General features: G+C 46.4%; 2 protein-coding genes across 2 annotated transcripts in view; both read left to right on the top strand.

The window, feature by feature from the left end:
* The window catches only part of rpl9 (ribosomal protein L9), a 13,187-nt gene extending 10,921 nt beyond the window's left edge, over positions 1 to 2,266 (top strand). The window contains exons 7-8 of the mRNA XM_042313702.1: positions 440 to 548; positions 2,086 to 2,266. Of these exons, the coding sequence (XP_042169636.1) occupies positions 440 to 546 (107 nt within the window). The 3' untranslated portion in view covers positions 547 to 548; positions 2,086 to 2,266. The remainder of the gene's footprint in view (positions 1 to 439; positions 549 to 2,085) is intronic.
* Positions 2,267 to 6,103: 3,837 nt separating this feature from the next.
* Positions 6,104 to 20,565, top strand: part of LOC112237891 (replication factor C (activator 1) 1) — a 34,184-nt gene continuing 19,722 nt past the window's right edge. The window contains 6 exon segments of the mRNA XM_042313704.1: positions 6,104 to 6,283; positions 7,135 to 7,245; positions 9,284 to 9,362; positions 14,972 to 15,088; positions 16,295 to 16,596; positions 20,332 to 20,484. Coding sequence (XP_042169638.1) covers positions 6,281 to 6,283; positions 7,135 to 7,245; positions 9,284 to 9,362; positions 14,972 to 15,088; positions 16,295 to 16,596; positions 20,332 to 20,484 — 765 coding nt within the window. The 5' untranslated portion in view covers positions 6,104 to 6,280.

Raw genomic sequence — 20,565 nt, 5'->3', positions numbered from 1 at the left:
TCTCTCCCTCCCTCCCTCCCCCCTCCCCTCCCCTCCCTTCCCTCCCCTCTCTCCCTCCCTTCCCTCCCCTCTCTCCTCCCTTCCCTCCCCTCTCTCCCTCCCTTCCCTCCCCCCCTCTCTCCCTCCCTTCCCTCCCCTCTCTCCCTTCCCCCCTCCCCTCTCTCCCTTCCCTCCCCTCTCCCTCCCTTAAAAGAAAAATCCTCCCTTCCCTCCCCTCTCTCCCCTCTCCCCCCCCTCCCCCCTCTCTCCCTTCCCCTCTCTCCCTTCCCCCCCTCTCTCCCTTCCTTCTCTCCCTCCCCTCTCTCCCTTCCCTCCCCTCTCCTAGCTCTAAGTCCTAACTAGTTGCGTGTATATTGACCTCGGTGACCCCTGTGTGACCCTCCAAGCTGTCGTACCCTGCTCACCACCCCAGCCTCTCTCTCCTCTCTCTCTTTTCCAGCCGCTCTCATCCAGCAAGCCACCACGGTCAAAAACAAGGATATCAGGAAGTTCCTGGACGGAATCTACGTGTCTGAGAAGGGAACGGTCGTCCAGAAAGAGGATTAGAGGTTAGAATTTCCCAGAGTCTGTCTGTCGATGTCCACACCATGTCAGTCAATGCATGTTTTAATGCTGCACTTTGAAAAAACTTTTTTATGCTGTAATCTTCTTTCTGACATGCAAGGCTTTAACCAACGTTAGAGAAGTGATACGCCTGTAACCTGGGGGGCTTATTAGAGACCTGAAGGAACTGAAGTAGTCAGCCCTATGCCTTAACAGGCTTTAACTAACGTTAACAGAAGTTCTCTCTCTCGCCTGTAACCTGGGGCTTATTAGAGACCTGAAGGGGGCAGTAGTCAGCCCTATCCTTAACAGGCTTTAACCAACGTTAGAGAAGTGATCGCCTGTAACCTGGGGCTTATTAGAGACCTGAAGGGGGCAGTAGTCAGCCCTATCCTTAACAGGTTCTTTAACCAACGTTAGAGAAGTGATACGCCTGTAACCTGGGGCTTATTAGAGACCTGAAGTTTGAACTGAAACAGCCCTAAATGCCTCGTGCCCCATTTTGTTTTATTACTCTTAACAGTTGTTCTCTCTCTCTCCTTCCCCTTGTTTCTCTCTCTCCTTCCCCTTGTTCTCTCTCTCTCCTTCCCCTTGTTCTCTCTCTCTCCTTCCCCTTGTTCTCTCTCTCTCCTTCCCCTTGTTCTCTCTCTCTCCTTCCCCTTGTTTCTCTCTCTCCTTCCCCTTGTTCTCTCTCTCTCCTTCCCCTTGTTTCTCTCTCTCCTTCCCCTTGTGTTCTCTCTCTCCTTCCCCTTGTTCTCTCTCTCTCCTTCCCCTTGTGTTCTCTCTCTCCTTCCCCTTGTGTTCTCTCTCTCCTTCCCCTTGTGTTCTCTCTCTCTCCTTCCCCTTGTTCTCTCTCTCTCCTTCCCCTTGTGTTCTCTCTCTCCTTCCCCTTGTTCTCTCTCTCTCCTTCCCCTTGTTCTCTCTCTCTCCTTCCCCTTGTGTTCTCTCTCTCTCCTTCCCCTTGTGTTCTCTCTCTCTCTTCCCCTTGTGTTCTCTCTCTCCTTCCCCTTGTGTTCTCTCTCTCTCCTTCCCCTTGTGTTCTCTCTCTCTCCTTCCCCTTGTGTTCTCTCTCTCTCTTCCCCTTGTGTTCTCTCTCTCTCCTTCCCCTTGTGTTCTCTCTCTCTCCTTCCCCTTGTGTTCTCTCTCTTCCCCTTGTGTTCTTCCCCTTGTGTTCTCTCTCTCTCCTTCCCCTTGTGTTCTCTCTCTCTCCTTCCCCTTGTGTTCTCTCTCTCTCCCTTCCCCTTGTGTTCTCTCTCTCTCCCTTCCCCTTGTGTTCTCTCTCTCCTTCCCCTTGTGTTCTCTCTCTCCCTTCCCCTTGTGTTCTCTCTCTCTCTCCTTCCCCTTGTGTTCTCTCTCTCTTCCCCTTCCCCTTGTGTTCTCTTCCCCTCTCTCTCTCCTTCCCCTTGTGTTCTCTCTCTCCTTCCCCTTGTGTTCTCTCTCCTTCCCCTTGTGTTCTCTCTCTCTCTCCTTCCCCTTGTGTTCTCTCTCTCTCTCCTTCCCCTTGTGTTCTCTCTCTCCTTCCTCTTGTGTTCTCTCCTCCAGCCACTCTGATCCAACAAGTCACCACGGTCAAGAAGGACATCAGGAAGTTCCTGGATGGGATCTACGTCAGTGAGAAGAGACCACTGTGGCGGAAACAGACGGACGAATAACTGAATCAGATGCATCTCTGGAACTCACTATTGACCAATAAAATCCCTCCCTTTTTTTCAATGACACCCCACATCCTGTGTTTGTGGTTCCTATTGGCTGGTTCATGTAGTTTAAAACAAGCTGGTCATTCCTCTTCTTCCTGTTAGCCAACCCATTTTGGGCGTCGCACCAAACAGATCTCATTAAATTACTTATGCTTAGTTCATAACCATGTGGGAATTTACCATATTACGACTGGGAGAAATCCACTAGAAGGGCCCTCCCAACTGGTAATCTACTAGTGGGGGAAGCTACCATAAAGACCTGAGCGCTCAATTCTCCCACATGGTGACCCAACTGACCTCACCTACTGAAGAAAATAACTAACCTGACTTTTTTTTTTGGGCAAATTAAATTGCACTTTGTTTACAAAGCAGATGGATTTCCCACTGTTTGTTCATCTTAGCCAATCCGGAGTTTCTCATGAGTTCAAATCAGGTGAAGGCATCCAGCTGTTCTTTATGCCTTCACAAACTGGTAAATTCCAACATCCCACTTGGTTGTGAATGCAGCATGAAAGACTGAATTTAGAATTCTATTGTTACACACCCACAAATCCCGTCTCTGGTTCCTATTGGCTGACATGTTATAGTGCATTCTAACAGGTAATATCAGACCAATCGAATGCTCTGGGGGGTTTACCCTGGGTACTCTTCTAGGACCAGCTTCCCCTCATCTTAACCGTTAGTGTGAGAGATAACTGACCCCAGATCAGAGTTTTAGCGACAACTGCAGCCCTGTCTATTACAACAGTCAAGTTAGTTATCGGTTTCCACTTTGATAATAACCCTTGAATTGGTTCTTAACTGGTAAAATAAAATAACTGTCCTGATAAAAATTAATATGGAGTCTTTTAAGACTTTTTTGTGGGGGGGGGGTGTTCTAAAATAATGTGCAATTTGTTTTTAAAAAATCATACCAAGGATCATTTAACTACTCAAATATCTTATTTTGGGAACCCCTTCATTTGAGACATTGATTTTGGCCTTTACTACTGTAGCCCATAGAAATACATTGAATAACACAACAGACATTTTATATTTTTTTACTATTAAGGTTGTCTGCCCTCTTTATCTAGGAGATGTGAGAAAAGCTCAGGATATTACAGGAACTAAAGTCTGAAGCTGTATAAAAATGGGTCTGTTCAGAGGGCTGCAATGTTAGATAGTGTTTGGATATTAGTCGTGTGTCTGTCGGAAAGATCTGCAAAGTGTTTGAAAACTGACAAGAAAAAGTAAGAAGAATCCTGTGAAAACAATACAAGGTACGTCATGGAGGATCCCATCAGTGTTACCTCAGAACAGGGACTGGTAGGATCCCATCAGTGTTACCTCAGAACAGGGACTGGTAGGTACGTCATGTTACCTTAGAACAGGGACTGGTAGGTACGTCATGTTACCTCAGAGCAGGGACTGGTAGGTACGTCATGTTACCTCAGAGCAGGGACTGGTAGGTACGTCATGTTACCTCAGAACAGGGACTGGTAGGTACGTTTGGGAACCTCAGAACAGGGACTGGTAGGTACGTCATGTTACCTCAGAACAGGGACTGGTAGGTACGTCATGGAGGAGGATCCCATCAGTGTTACCTCAGAACAGGGACTGGTAGGATCCCATCAGTGTTACCTCAGAACAGGGACTGGTAGGTACGTCATGGAGGAGGATCCCATCAGTGTTACCTCAGAACAGGGACTGGTAACGTCATGTTACCTCAGAACAGGGACTGGTTACGTCATGGAGGATCCATCAGTGTTACCTCAGAACAGGGACTGGTAGGATCCCATCAGTGTTACCTCAGAACAGGGACTGGTAGGTACGTCATGTTACCTTAGAACAGGGACTGGTAGGTAAATGTTACCTCAGAACAGGGACTGGTAGGTACGTCATGTTAAAACAGGGACTGGTAGGTACGTCATGTAGGATCCCATCAGTGTTACCTCAGAACAGGGACTGGTAGGTACGTCATGTTACCTTTTTGGCCTTTAGAACAGGGACTGGTAGGTACGTTGTTACCTCAGAGCAGGGACTGGTAGGTACGTCATGTTACCTCAGAACAGGGACTGGTAGGTACGTCATGTTACCTCAGAACAGGGACTAGTAGGTACGTCATGTTACCTCAGAACAGGGACTGGTAGGTACGTCATGTTACCTCAGAACAGGGACTGGTAGGTACGTCATGTTACCTCAGAACAGGGACTGGTAGGTACGTCATGTTACCTCAGAACAGGGACTGGTAGGTACGTCATGGAGGATCCCATCAGTGTTACCTCAGAACAGGGACTGGTAGGATCCCATCAGTGTTACCTCAGAACAGGGACTGGTAGGTACGTCATGGAGGAGGATCCCATCAGTGTTACCTCAGAACAGGGACTGGTAGGTACGTCATGTTACCTCAGAACAGGGACTGGTAGGTACGTCATGTAGGATCCATCAGTGTTACCTCAGAACAGGGACTGGTAGGTACGTCATGTTACCTTAGAACAGGGACTGGTAGGATCCCATCAGTGTTACCTCAGAACAGGGACTGGTAGGATCCCATCAGTGTTACCTCAGAACAGGGACTGGTAGGTATGTCATGTTACCTTAGAACAGGGACTGGTAGGATCCCATCAGTGTTACCTCAGAACAGGGACTGGTAGGTGAGTGTTACCTCAGAACAGGGACTGGTAGGTACGTCATGTTACCTTAGAACAGGGACTGGTAGGATCCCATGAGTGTTACCTCAGAACAGGGACTGGTAGGATCCCATGAGTGTTACCTCAGAACAGGGACTGGTAGGTACGTCATGTTACCTCAGAACAGGGACTGGTAGGTACGCCATGTAGGATCCCATCAGTGTTACCTTAGAACAGGGACTGGTAGGTACGTCATGTAGGATCCCATCAGTGTTCAAGTCTCAGTGTTACCTTAGAACAGGGGCTGGTAGGTACGTGTGTGTTTCTGGGTAATAGGATATCTCTGGACGTCACGGTCCTAAATTTTAAAAAATCGAAAAATATTTTGGAGAAAAAATTATCTTAAGAACACACAGCTTTGTACCTGCGTCAAAAGGGGTCTGTACCCGCAATAACATCTGATAAATATGTGTATGTGACCAATCATATTTGATTTGCACCGTTTTCCCTTTAAAGAACCAAACGGAAGCAGGCAGATCAGAACGAGAGTTTTCTATTGGACAAATGCAGGGTGGGATCCTCCCCGTTTCGTTCCATTTGCTTCCGTTTAACAACTTTATGCAACAGAATCGGCCTAATGAATACACGAAACCGCCTGTTTTCAATGTGGAGATATACGATTTAAATATATATATATATATATATATGTATTAATTATTATGAACACAACAAATACAAAAAAACAGAAATATTCAAACAAGAGTACATAAACCTAACATATCAAGAATCATTTTCAATTTGTTAAATACTTTTACGGTGCGGATTGCTATTTTGTTTTTACATTTTCTGATAATTTCTAAATAATATTTAAATTATTTAAGGGAGAATGTGAAGCAAGGGTTTGTTCTCTTCATTTTACGGATAAAACATCTTCCGTGAAAGATAAACACGTGAACAATGAACGTTAAATCAGGGTCCCGTATCCTCTGGGTCAATATAAAACACACTATCAGAGTGTCTCAGATACATTAAATAAACATCTCCGTTATATAAAGTGTTTATTCTCAAAGTTGCCGGGATGTAAACGTGTCCTACTTATACCGGTACACTCGTAACAACTTAAAGCATTACGAAACGTACATTATATAAAATAAATAAACGTCACGTAGCAAATTAACCATTTATTTAGTTGTTGTTGATTAAATTCGACACTCTTTTATTGACGTCCACACAAAAAACGACCAAAAACGCCACCTGCTGGAGGGAGACACGTTTTCCCCCCGACATGGGTCTTCCTCTCCCTCTTCCTCTTCCGCTCTGATCACACTTCGCGCCAAGGAGGATTTTTTTTTTATTTTTTAAAGGAGCTGCTGGTCTAAACTAGTCTCATCACGATCAATAAGAAAAACTCATTTATTTTTGCTGTGGATTATGGTAAGTCACGGCGTCCAAATCAACAACTCATTCCCTGACAACAGCAACACTAGTGATTCAGTATTGCATAGGAATGCATATGTCAGCTAACGTTAGGACGCATGTTACTGTTTTGGAGGACGCACGAGCTATTACGAATGTACCGAATAAGCTAGTTAAGCCAACTAGATCCCAACCTGTAGTTGCCCTATTGGGTTGTTTTAGTAGGATTTCTAGCTAACTCACTAGCTATCATGCTAATTGAAAACAATGCATGAAGCGGACTATCTTTGCACGTCAGTTGCTTACATGGCAAACATGAAAGCGACAGTCGTCTTGTCAATACTGACAACAAAATTATGGCATCAAGTGGCATTTTTACATGGGCAGATCATAAAGATAAATAGGCGATGGTACTAGAACTACAGCAACTCATGCAGCTAAATTGGGCTCCCGAATGGCGCAGCTCTCTTAGGCAACTGCAGTCCCTGGTTCGAATCCAGGCCGCATCACATCCCCGGCCGTGATTGGGAGTCCCATAGGGTCGCGCAGTTTTTGCCCACCGTAGTCCGGGGTAGGCCGTCATTAACTGACTTGCCGAGTTAAATAAAGTTTAAATATAAAGTATGTGATTGTACCAGAGCTAGATACTGTATCTGGCCACGCCACATATCGCTCATGTGTAACTTAGCAATGCATGTCTTCACATCAAATTAACGTCAAGGATAAATCCCAAATTACACCATATTCCTATACAGTGTGCACTATTTACTTTTAACCAGAGCCCTGTAGTGCATTATATAGGGAATAAGGTGTCAATTAGGCTCAGTGGACTCATTTACTCTCTCCTCTCCCCCCCCTTCCATTCTTAGGACATCAGGCGGTTCTTTGTATCAAGCAAACCCGCAGCACAGAAACCATCTCGGGATGGAACCCTCAACACAGAGAAGGAACCCACGAAGAAGAAGAAACCTACCACCAAGGTATTAATATAAACCAGAGTCTCTAGTCAGTGAACTGGTCGACCACCAAGGTATTAATATAAACCAGAGTCTCTAGTCAGTGAACTGGTCGACCACCAAGGTATTAATATAAACCAGAGTCTCTTCTAGTCGGTGAACTGGTCGACCACCAAGGTATTAATATAAACCAGAGTCTCTTCTAGTCGGTGAACTGGTCGACCACCAAGGTATTAATATAAACCAGAGTCTCTAGTCGGTGAACTGGTCGACCACCAAGGTATTAATATAAACCAGAGTCTCTAGTCAGTGAACTGGTCGACCACCAAGGTATTAATAAAACCAGAGTCTCTAGTCGGTGAACTGGTCGACCACCAAGGTATTAATATAAACCAGAGTCTCTAGTCGGTGAACTGGTCGACCACCAAGGTATTAATATAAACCAGAGTCTCTAGTCAGTGAACTGGTCGACCACCAAGGTATTAATATAAACCAGAGTCTCTAGTCAGTGAACTGGTCGACCACCAAGGTATTATTAATATAAACCAGAGTCTCTAGTCAGTGAACTGGTCGACCACCAAGGTATTAATATAAACCAGAGTCTCTAGTCAGTGAACTGGTCGACCACCAAGGTATTAATATAAACCAAGTCTCTAGTATTAATATTAATATAAACCAGAGTCTCTAGTCAGTGAACTGGTCGACCACCAAGGTATTAATATAAACCAGAGTCTCTAGTCAGTGAACTGGTCGACCACCAAGGTATTAATATAAACCAGAGTCTCTAGTCAGTGAACTGGTCGACCACCAAGGTATTAATATAAACCAGAGTCTCTAGTCAGTGAACTGGTCGACCACCAAGGTATTAATATAAACCAGAGTCTCTAGTCAGTGAACTGGTCGACCACCAAGGTATTAATATAAACCAGAGTCTCTAGTCAGTGAACTGGTCACCACCAAGGTATTAATATAAACCAGAGTCTCTAGTCGGTGAACTGGTGGTCGACCACCAAGGTATTAATATAAACCAGAGTCTCTAGTCAGTGAACTGGTCGACCACCAAGGTATTAATATAAACCAGAGTCTCTAGTCGATGAACTGGTCGACCACCAAGGTATTAATATAAACCAGAGTCTCTAGTCGGTGAACTGGTCGACCACCAAGGTATTAATTAATATAAACCAGAGTCTCTAGTCAGTGAACTGGTCGACCACCAAGGTATTTATTATTATAAACCAGAGTCTCTAGTCGGTGAACTGGTTGACCACCAAGGTATTTATTATTATAAACCAGAGTCTCTAGTCGGTGAACTGGTCGAACACCAAGGTATTAATTATTATAAACCAGAGTCTCTAGTCAGTGAACTGGTCGACCACCAAGGTATTAATTATTATAAACCAGAGTCTCTAGTCGGTGAACTGGTCGACCACCAAGGTATTAATATAAACCAGAGTCTCTAGTCGGTGAACTGGTCGACCACCAAGGTATTTATATAAACCAGAGTCTCTAGTCAGTGAACTGGTCGACCACCAAGGTATTTATATAAACCAGAGTCTCTAGTCAGTGAACTGGTCGACCACCAAGGTATTAATATAAACCAGAGTCTCTAGTCGGTGAACTGGTCGGCGCTAGCTTCTATAGCCACAAGTGCTAAATCCCACCTATTTCTACAATTTCTTAACCCCAACCGCACTGCTAAGCTCATGACTACAATGACTATGATTATAATGACCATGGTGGTGAACAGGATGATGATAATGATGGTGGTGAGGATGATGATGGTGGTGAACAGGATGATGATGATAATGATGGTGGTGAGGATGACAATGATAGTGGTGAGGAGGAAGATGGTGGTGGTGATGATGATGATGGTGGTGAGGAAGATGATGGTGAGGATGGTGGTGAGGATGATAATGATAGTGGTGAGGAGGAAGATGGTGGTGATGGTGGTGAGGAAGATGATGGTGGTGATGATGATAATGATGGTGGTGAGGAAGATGATGATCATGGTGAGGATGATGATGATAATGATGGTGGTGAGGATGATGATGATGTGTTCCAGATCACCAGCCCCAAGGTGGAGAAGAAGAAGAAGAAGGACAATGATAAAAAGAGAAAGAGGCGTGCTGTCATTGAGTCAGGTAATAATGATGACTGCCCCTCTGTGGGCCATTTAATGGTCATTGAGTCAGGTAATAATGATGACTGCCCCTCTGTGGGCCATTTAATGGTCATTGAGTCAGGTAATAATGATGACTGTCCCTCTGTGGGCCATTTAATGGTCATTGAGTCAGGTAATAATGATGACTGCCCCTCTGTGGGCCATTTAATGGTCATTGAGTCAGGTAATAATGATGACTGCCCTCTGTGGGCCATTTAATGGTCATTGAGTCAGGTAATAATGATGACTGTCCCTCTGTGGGCCATTTAATGGTCATTGAGTCAGGTAATAATGATGACTGTTCCTCTTTGGGCCATTTAATGGTCATTGAGTCAGGTAATAATGATGACTGCCCCTCTGTGGGCCATTTAATGGTCATTGAGTCAGGTAATAATGATGACTGTCCCTCTGTGGGCCATTTAATGGTCATTGAGTCAGGTAATAATGATGACTGCCCTCTGTGGGCCATTTAATGGTCATTGAGTCAGGTAATAATGATGACTGTCCCTCTGTGGGCCATTTAATGGTCATTGAGTCAGGTAATAATGATGACTGTCCCTCTGTGGGCCATTTAATGGTCATTGAGTCAGGTAATAATGATGACTGTCCCTCTGTGGGCCATTTAATGGTCATTGAGTCAGGTAATAATGATGACTGCCCTCTGTGGGCCATTTAATGGTCATTGAGTCAGGTAATAATGATGACTGTCCCTCTGTGGGCCATTTAATGGTCATTGAGTCAGGTAATAATGATGACTGTCCCTCTGTGGGCCATTTAATGGTCATTGAGTCAGGTAATAATGATGACTGTCCCTCTGTGGGCCATTTAATGGTCATTGAGTCAGGTAATAATGATGACTGTCCCTCTGACAGTGGAGGTATTGCTGGCCCTGTGTTTTTAGAATGGGCCATTTTAATGGTCATTTAGTCAGGTAATAATGATGACTGTCCCTCTGTGGGCCATTTAATGGTCAAGTCAATGATGACTGCCCTCTGTGGGCCATTTAATGGTCATTGAGTCAGGTAATAATGATGACTGTCCCTCTGTGGGCCATTTAATGGTCATTGAGTCAGGTAATAATGATGACTGTCCCTCTCTGGAGGCCATTTGGGTCCTGTGTTTTTAAATGACTGGGCCATTTAATGGTCATTAATAATGAACTGCCCCTCTGTGGGCCATTTAATGGTCATTGAGTCAGGTAATAATGATGACTGTCCCTCTGACAGTGGAGGTATTGCTGGCCCTGTGTTTTTAAAATGGGCCATTTAATGGTCATTGAGTCAGGTAATAATGATGACTGCCCCTCTGTGGGCCATTTAATGGTCATTGAGTCAGGTAATAATGATGACTGAACCTCTGACAGTGGAGGTATTGCTGGCCCTGTGTTTTTAGAATGGGCCATTTAATGGTTGTTTCCAATGGAGCCGACACATCAATGGTTGAGGGTGAATCCCAGCCTAACACAAGGTCGTAGGTCAGAGGGGCTGGGGGTCAGAGAGGCTGGGGGTCAGACAGACAAAGTGGTAGACCACAATGACTTGTCATGCTCAACATGTATAAATATGTCTCTGTAGAACTGTTGGATAAAGTCAGACTTTAATCGACCAGCGTTTCTACTCTTCCATATTTTTTTTATTTTTTTTTAACCGTTATTTTACCAGGTAAGTTGACTGAGAACACATTCTCATTTGCAGCAACGACCTGGGGATAGTTACAGGGGAGAGGAGGGGGATGAATGAGCCAATTGTAAACTGGGGATTATTAGGTGACCGTGATGGTTTGAGGGTCAGATTGGGAATTTAGCCAGAACACAGGGGTTAACAAGTGCCATGGGATCTTTAATGACCTCAGAGAGTCAGGACACCCGTTTAACGTCCCCTACACAGGGCAGTGTCCCCAATCACTGCCCTGGGGCATTGGGATATTTTTTTTAGACCAGAGGAACGAGTGCCTCCTACTGGCCCTCCAACACCACTTCCAGCAGCATCTAGTCTCCCATCCAAGGACTGAAGGACCAACCCTGCTTAGCTTCAGAAGCAAGCCAGCAGTGGTATGCAGGGTGGCTGCTAGCCAAATCTAATGTATTTATATAGCCTCGGGAAGAAATGGGATGGGTCCTCGGGGAAGAAATGGGATGGGTCCTCGGAGAAGAGAGGGAAGAGAAGGGATGTAATCAATCAAATCTATTTATATAGCCCTTCGTACATCAGCTGATATCTCAAAGTGCTGTACAGAAACCCAGCCTAAAACCCCAAACAGCAAGCAATGCAGGTGTAGAAGCACGGTGGCTAGGAAAAACTCCCTAGAAAGGCCAAAACCTAGGAAGAAACCTAGAGAGGAACCAGGCTATGTGGGGTGGCCAGTCCTCTTCTGGCTGTGCCGGGTGGAGATTATAACAGAACATGGCCAAGATGTTCAAATGTTCATAAATGACCAGCATGGTCGTATAATAATAAGGCAGAACAGTTGAAACTGGAGCAGCAGCACGGCCAGGTGGACTGGGGACAGCAAGGAGTCATCATGTCAGGTAGTCCTGGGGTATGGTCCTAGGGCTCAGGTCCTCTGAGAGAAAGAAAGAGAGAAGGAGAGAATTAGAGAACCTGTTTTGGTTGTAAACTCAAACGTACAGAGAGCACTGATGTCCAACGTTCCTTCTGGGGAAAAACAACACCTTCTGTGGCTGTTGTCATAGAATATGGGGGTCATCCTGCAGGGGTTTCTGGGAAAACAACACCTTCTCTGGCTGTTATCATAGAATATGGGGGTCATCCTGCAGGGGTTTCTGGGAAAAACAGAACACCTTCTCTGGCTGTTATCATAGAATATGGGGTCATCCTGCAGGGGGTTTCTGGGAAAAACAGAACACCTTCTCTGGCTGTTATCATAGAATATGGGGGTCATCCTGCAGGGGTTTCTGGGAAAAACAGAACACCTCTGGCTGTTATCATAGAATATGGGGGTCATCCTGCAGGGGTTTCTGGGAAAAACAACACCTTCTCTGGCTGTTATCATAGAATATGGGGGTCATCCTGCAGGGGGTTTCTGGGAAAACAACACCTTCTCTGGCTGTTATCATAGAATATGGGGGTCATCCTGCAGGGGGTTTCTGGGAAAAACAACACCTTCTCTGGCTGTTATCATAGAATATGGGGGTCATCCTGCAGGGGGTTTCTGGGAAAACAACACCTTCTCTGGCTGTTATCATAGAATATGGGGGTCATCCTGCAGGGGTTTCTGGGAAAAACAACACCTTCTCTGGCTGTTATCATAGAATATGGGGGTCATCCTGCAGGGTTTCTGGGAAAACAACACCTTCTCTGGCTGTTATCATAGAATATGGGGTCATCCTGCAGGGGGTTTCTGGGAAAAACAACACCTTCTCTGGCTGTTATCATAGAATATGGGGGTCATCCTGCAGGGGGTTTCTGGGAAAAACAACACCTTCTCTGGCTGTTATCATAGAATATGGGGTCATCCTGCAGGGGGTTTCTGGGAAAACAACACCTTCTCTGGCTGTTATCATAGAATATGGGGTCATCCTGCAGGGGTTTCTGGGAAAACAACACCTTCTCTGGCTGTTATCATAGAATATGGGGGTCATCCTGCAGGGGTTTCTGGGAAAACAACACCTTCTCTGGCTGTTATCATAGAATATGGGGTCATCCTGCAGGGGGTTTCTGGGAAAACAACACCTTCTCTGGCTGTTATCATAGAATATGGGGGTCATCCTGCAGGGGTTTCTGGGAAAACAACACCTTCTCTGGCTGTTATCATAGAATATGGGGTCATCCTGCAGGGGGTTTCTGGGAAAACAACACCTTCTCTGGCTGTTATCATAGAATATGGGGTCATCCTGCAGGGGTTTCTGGGAAAAACAACACCTTCTCTGGCTGTTATCATAGAATATGGGGGTCATCCTGCAGGGGGTTTCTGGGAAAAACAACACCTTCTCTGGCTGTTATCATAGAATATGGGGGTCATCCTGCAGGGGGTTTTCTGGGAAAAACAACACCTTCTCTGGCTGTTATCATAGAATATGGGGTCATCCTGCAGGGGGTTTCTGGGAAAAACAACACCTTCTCTGGCTGTTATCATAGAATATGGGGTCATCCTGCAGGGGTTTCTGGGAAAAACAACACCTTCTCTGGCTGTTATCATAGAATATGGGGGTCATCCTGCAGGGGTTTCTGGGAAAAACAACACCTTCTCTGGCTGTTATCATAGAATATGGGGTCATCCTGCAGGGGGTTTCTGGGAAAAACAACACCTTCTCTGGCTGTTATCATAGAATATGGGGGTCATCCTGCAGGGGGTTTCTGGGAAAAACAACACCTTCTCTGGCTGTTATCATAGAATATGGGGTCATCCTGCAGGGGTTTCTGGGAAAAACAACACCTTCTCTGGCTGTTATCATAGAATATGGGGGTCATCCTGCAGGGGGTTTCTGGGAAAAACAACACCTTCTGTGGCTGTTATCATAGAATATGGGGTCATCCTGCAGGGGGTTTCTGGGAAAAACAACACCTTCTCTGGCTGTTATCATAGAATATGGGGGTCATCCTGCAGGGGGTTTCTGGGAAAACAACACCTTCTCTGGCTGTTATCATAGAATATGGGGTCATCCTGCAGGGGTTTCTGGGACTAATTACTTCTTTGTAAGAAAGAGTCTTAAGGAGGGTTTCCCTCCCGAGTCTTAAGGAGGGTTTTCCTCCCCGAGTCTTAAGGAGGGTTTCCCTCCCCGAGTCTTAAGGAGGGTTTCCCTCCCCGAGTCTTAAGGAGGGTTTCCCTCCCCCTCTCCCTTAAGGAGGGTTTCCCTCCCCGAGTCTTAAGGAGGGTTTCCCTCCCGAGTCTTAAGGAGGGTTTCCCTCCCCGAGTCTTAAGGAGGGTTTCCCTCCCCGAGTCTTAAGGAGGGGTTTTCCTCCCCGAGTCTTAAGGAGGGTTTCCCTCCCCGAGTCTTAAGGAGGGTTTTCCTCCCCGAGTCTTAAGGAGGGTTTCCCTCCCCGAGTCTTAAGGAGGGTTTCCCTCCCCGAGTCTTAAGGAGGGTTTCCCTCCCCGAGTCTTAAGGAGGGTTTCCTCCCCGAGTCTTAAGGAGGGTTGTCCTGTTGTTCACTCCAGCCACTTACCAGCTGCTTGTGTCTGTGGTCTCATGTCTACCACACTGAGGTAACGGTTAAGTTAGTCACCTGGCTATTTTTGTTGTTGTCATCACCAAACATCCTCCCTCCCTCTCTCCCTTCCCTCCCTCCCTCCCTTCCCATCCTCTCTCCCTCCCTCTCCCTTCCCTCCCCTCCCTCCCTTCCCATCCTCTCTCCCTCCCCTCTCTCCCTTCCCTCCCCTCTCTCTCTCCCTCCCCTCTCTCCCCCCCCTCTCTCCCTTCCCTCCCTTCCCATCCTCTCTCCCTTCCCTCCCCCCTCCCTCCCTCCCTCCCTCCCTCCCTCCCTCCCCTCCCTCCCCTCCTCCCTCCCTCCCTCCCTCCCTCCCTCCCTCCCTCCCCCCCTCTCTCCCTTCCCTCCCCTCCCCCCTCCCCTCCCTCCCTCCCCTCTCTCCCCTCCCCTCCCCTCGTTCCCTCTCCCTCCCTCCCTCCTGTAGACTCTGAGGAGGAGGTAGTGGAGCAGAAGCAGAAGGCCCAGAAACCAAACCCTCCTCTTCCTCCGGCTCCTCTTCCTCCTGCCAAGAAAGACCCGGTGCAGTACGTCTCTGAGACAGGTGAGAGAGGCGAGAGTCCATAACGGGAGAATACCGGGACGTACCGGAAATAACGGGAGAATACCGGGACACATACAGACTAGACTCTATAACGGGAGAATACCGGGACACATACAGACTAGACTCTATAACGGGAGAATACCGGGACACAGACAGACAGACTAGACTCTATAACGGGAGAATACCGGGACACAGACAGACAAGACTCCATAACGGGAGAATACCGGGACACAGACAGACTAGACTCCATAACGGGAGAATACTGGGACACAGACAGACTAGACTCCATAACGGGAGAATACCGGGACACAGACAGACTAGACTCCATAACGGGAGAATACCGGGACACAGAAATAACGGCAGAATACCAGAACTAAACGGGAGAATATGAATCATCCTGACAGACTCTAGTAACGTGTATCAGAATATGAATCATCCTGACAGACTCTAGTAACGTGTATCAGAATATGAATCATCCTGACAGACTCTAGTAACGTGTATCAGAATATGAATCATCCTGACAGACTCTAGGAACGTGTGTCAGAATATGAATCATCCTGACAGACTCTAGGAACGTGTGTCAGAATATGAATCATCCTGACAGACTCTAGTAACGTGTATCAGAATATGAATCATCCTGACAGACTCTAACGTGTATCAGAATATGAATCATCCTGACAGACTCTAACGTGTATCAGAATATGAATCATCCTGACAGACTCTAACGTGTATCAGAATATGAATCATCCTGACAGACTCTAGTAACGTGTATCAGAATATGAATCATCCTGACAGACTCTAGGAACGTGTGTCAGAATATGAATCATCCTGACAGACTCTAGTAACGTGTATCAGAATATGAATCATCCTGACAGACTCTAGTAACGTGTGTCAGAATATGAATCATCCTGACAGACTCTAGTAACGTGTGTCAGAATATGAATCATCCTGACAGACTCTAGTAACGTGTATCAGAATATGAATCATCCTGACAGACTCTAGTAACGTGTATCAGAATATGAATCATCCTGACAGACTCTAGTAACGTGTATCAGAATATGAATCATACTGACAGACTCCATTTCTTTTCCCTCCTGTCTCCCTCTCTCTGCCTGTCTCTCTCTCTCTCTCTCTCTCTCTCTCTCTCTCTCTCTCTCTCTCTCTCTCTCTCTCTCTCTCTCTCTCTCTCCTCTCTCCTCTCTGTAGATTCAGACAGCGATAACTTCCTGTCTCTGAAGAAGTCCCAGGCTAAGCCCCAGGGTAATGGAGTGACCAAACCAGGGAAGGCCCGCACCGGGACCAAAGAGAGCCACGGGTCCCCCCCGAAACCCACCCTTGCTCCCGCCACAGGGAAAGGAGGGATGAAGAAGTCTCCTCCAGCCCCCGTCACCCCTAAATCAGCGCCCCCGCAGACCAAACGCACCCCCACCTCTGTCCTGGACTACTTTGGCAGTGGGAGTGTCCAGCGCTCGGACAGGAAACTGGTGGCCAGTACCAAGAGGAAAACTGTGAGGAAAACTCTCTCTACTCTCCCTCCAGCCTTCTCAGGACCCAGGGCTAGTGTGTAGTCTGACTAGTTGACTAGTTGTTGTTGATGAGACCCAGGGCTAGTGTGTAGTCTGACTAGTTGACTAGTTGTTGTTGATGAGACCCAGGTCTAGTGTGTAGTCTGACTAGTTGTTGTTGATGAGACCCAGGTCTAGTGTGTAGTCTGACTAGTTGTTGTTGATGAGACCCAGGTCTAGTGTGTAGTCTGACTAGTTGTTGTTGAGACCCAGGTCTAGTGTGTAGTCTGACTAGTTGACTAGTTGTTGTTGATGAGACCCAGGTCTAGTGTGTAGTCTGACTAGTTGTTGTTGATGAGACCCAGGTCTAGTGTGTAGTCTGACTAGTTGTTGTTGATGAGACCCAGGGCTAGTGTGTAGTCTGACTAGTTGACTAGTTGTTGTTGATGAGACCCAGGTCTAGTGTGTAGTCTGACTAGTTGACTAGTTGTTGTTGATGAGACCCAGGGCTAGTGTGTAGTCTGACTAGTTGTTGTTGATGAGACCCAGGTCTAGTGTGTAGTCTGACTAGTTGTTGTTGATGAGACCCAGGGCTAGTGTGTAGTCTGACTAGTTGTTGTTGATGAGACCCAGGTCTAGTGTGTAGTCTGACTAGTTGACTAGTTGTTGTTGATGAGACCCAGGGCTAGTGTGTAGTCTGACTAGTTGTTGTTGATGAGACCCAGGTCTAGTGTGTAGTCTGACTAGTTGTTGTTGATGAGACCCAGGTCTAGTGTGTAGTCTGACTAGTTGTTGATGAGACCCAGGGCTAGTGTGTAGTCTGACTAGTTGTTGTTGATGAGACCCAGGTCTAGTGTGTAGTCTGACTAGTTGTTGTTGATGAGACCCAGGTCTAGTGTGTAGTCTGACTAGTTGTTGTTGATGAGACCCAGGTCTAGTGTGTAGGCTGACTAGTTGACTAGTTGTTGATGAGACCCAGGTCTAGTGTGTAGTCTGACTAGTTGTTGTTGATGAGACCCAGGGGTAGTGTGTCTGACTAGTCTGACTTTGTTGTTGATGAGACCCAGGTCTAGTGTGTAGTCTGACTAGTTGTTGTTGATGAGACCCAGGGCTAGTGTGTAGTCTGACTAGTTGTTGTTGATGAGACCCAGGTCTAGTGTGTAGTCTGACTAGTTGTTGTTGATGAGACCCAGGTCTAGTGTGTAGTCTGACTAGTTGTTGTTGATGAGACCCAGGTCTAGTGTGTAGTCTGACTAGTTGACTAGTTGTTGATGAGACCCAGGTCTAGTGTGTAGTCTGACTAGTTGTTGTTGATGAGACCCAGGGCTAGTGTGTAGTCTGACTAGTTGACTAGTTGTTGTTGATGAGACCCAGGTCTAGTGTGTAGTCTGACTAGTTGTTGTTGATGAGACCCAGGTCTAGTGTGTAGTCTGACTAGTTGTTGTTGATGAGACCCAGGTCTAGTGTGTAGGCTGACTAGTTGACTAGTTGTTGATGAGACCCAGGTCTAGTGTGTAGTCTGACTAGTTGTTGTTGATGAGACCCAGGTCTAGTGTGTAGTCTGACTAGTTGTTGTTGATGAGACCCAGGTCTAGTGTGTAGTCTGACTAGTTGTTGATGAGACCCAGGGCTAGTGTGTAGTCTGACTAGTTGTTGATGAGACCCAGGTCTAGTGTGTAGTCTGACTAGTTGTTGTTGATGAGACCCAGGGCTAGTGTGTAGTCTGACTAGTTGTTGTTGATGAGACCCAGGTCTAGTGTGTAGTCTGACTAGTTGTTGTTGATGAGACCCAGGTCTAGTGTGTAGTCTGACTAGTTGTTGTTGATGAGACCCAGGTCTAGTGTGTAGTCTGACTAGTCTGACTAGTTGTTGTTGATGAGACCCAGGTCTAGTGTGTAGTCTGACTAGTTGTTGTTGATGAGACCCAGGTCTAGTGTGTAGTCTGACTAGTTGTTGTTGATGAGACCCAGGTCTAGTGTGTAGTCTGACTAGTTGTTGATGAGACCCAGGGCTAGTGTGTAGTCTGACTAGTTGTTGATGAGACCCAGGTCTAGTGTGTAGTCTGACTAGTTGTTGTTGATGAGACCCAGGGCTAGTGTGTAGTCTGACTAGTTGTTGATGAGACCCAGGTCTAGTGTGTAGTCTGACTAGTTGTTGTTGATGAGACCCAGGTCTAGTGTGTAGTCTGACTAGTTGTTGTTGATGAGACCCAGGTCTAGTGTGTAGTCTGACTAGTTGTTGTTGATGAGACCCAGGTCTAGTGTGTAGTCTGACTAGTTGACTAGTTGTTGTTGATGAGACCCAGGTCTAGTGTGTAGTCTGACTAGTTGTTGTTGATGAGACCCAGGGCTAGTGTGTAGTCTGACTAGTCTAACTAGTTGTTGATGAGACCCAGGGCTAGTGTGTAGTCTGACTAGTTGTTGTTGATGAGACCCAGGTCTAGTGTGTAGTCTGACTAGTTGTTGTTGATGAGACCCAGGTCTAGTGTGTAGTCTGACTAGTTGTTGTTGATGAGACCCAGGTCTAGTGTGTAGGCTGACTAGTTGACTAGTTGTTGATGAGACCCAGGTCTAGTGTGTAGTCTGACTAGTCTGACTAGTTGTTGTTGATGAGACCCAGGGCTAGTGTGTAGTCTGACTAGTTGTTGTTGATGAGACCCAGGGCTAGTGTGTAGTCTGACTAGTCTAACTAGTTGTTGATGAGACCCAGGTCTAGTGTGTAGTCTGACTAGTTGTTGTTGATGAGACCCAGGGCTAGTGTGTAGTCTGACTAGTTGTTGTTGATGAGACCCAGGGCTAGTGTGTAGTCTGACTAGTCTAACTAGTTGTTGATGAGACCCAGGTCTAGTGTGTAGTCTGACTAGTTGACTAGTTGTTGATGAGACCCAGGTCTAGTGTGTAGTCTGACTAGTTGACTAGTTGTTGATGAGACCCAGGTCTAGTGTGTAGTCTGACTAGTTGACTAGTTGTTGTTGATGAGACCCAGGTCTAGTGTGTAGTCTGACTAGTTGTTGTTGATGAGACCCAGGTCTAGTGTGTAGTCTGACTAGTTGACTAGTTGTTGTTGATGAGACCCAGGTCTAGTGTGTAGTCTGACTAGTTGTTGATGAGACCCAGGTCTAGTGTGTAGTCTGACTAGTTGACTAGTTGTTGATGAGACCCAGGGCTAGTGTGTAGTCTGACTAGTTGTTGATGAGACCCAGGTCTAGTGTGTAGTCTGACTAGTTGACTAGTTGTTGATGAGACCCAGGTCTAGTGTGTAGTCTGACTAGTTGACTAGTTGTTGTTGATGAGACCCAGGTCTAGTGTGTAGTCTGACTAGTTGACTAGTTGTTGTTGATGAGACCCAGGTCTAGTGTGTAGTCTGACTAGTTGACTAGTTGTTGTTGATGAGACCCAGGTCTAGTGTGTAGTCTGACTAGTTGTTGTTGATGAGACCCAGGTCTAGTGTGTAGTCTGACTAGTTGACTAGTTGTTGTTGATGAGACCCAGGGCTAGTGTGTAGTGACTAGTTGTTGATGAGACCCAGGTCTAGTGTGTAGTCTGACTAGTTGACTAGTTGTTGATGAGACCCAGGTCTAGTGTGTAGTCTGACTAGTTGACTAGTTGTTTTTGAGACCCAGGTCTAGTGTGTAGTCTGACTAGTTGACTAGTTGTTGTTGATGAGACCCAGGTCTAGTGTGTAGTCTGACTAGTCTGACTAGTTGTCTTTGTTGACGGCTGTGTGCTGTTCATCCAGCTCTCTCAGGACCCTGATGAGTCGCTGACTGATGAGGTCATCGCCCAGCAGCTGCAGATGGACGAGGACATGGAGTTGGAGAGGCAGGTCCACGAGGACGAGGAGTTTGCCAAGACGCTGGCCATGTTAGATCAACAACCACACGCCAAAAAGGTGAAGAGTACACACACACACACACACACTACAAACTCTCTCTGTCTCTCTTTGAAAGATTCAACATGTCTCTATATATAT

The sequence above is a fragment of the Oncorhynchus tshawytscha genome, unplaced genomic scaffold (genome assembly GCF_018296145.1).
Source record: "Oncorhynchus tshawytscha isolate Ot180627B unplaced genomic scaffold, Otsh_v2.0 Un_contig_11327_pilon_pilon, whole genome shotgun sequence".
Taxonomy (NCBI): domain Eukaryota; kingdom Metazoa; phylum Chordata; class Actinopteri; order Salmoniformes; family Salmonidae; genus Oncorhynchus; species Oncorhynchus tshawytscha.
The sequence above is the reverse complement of the archived record's forward strand: the minus strand, read 5'-3'. Positions and strand labels throughout refer to the sequence as shown.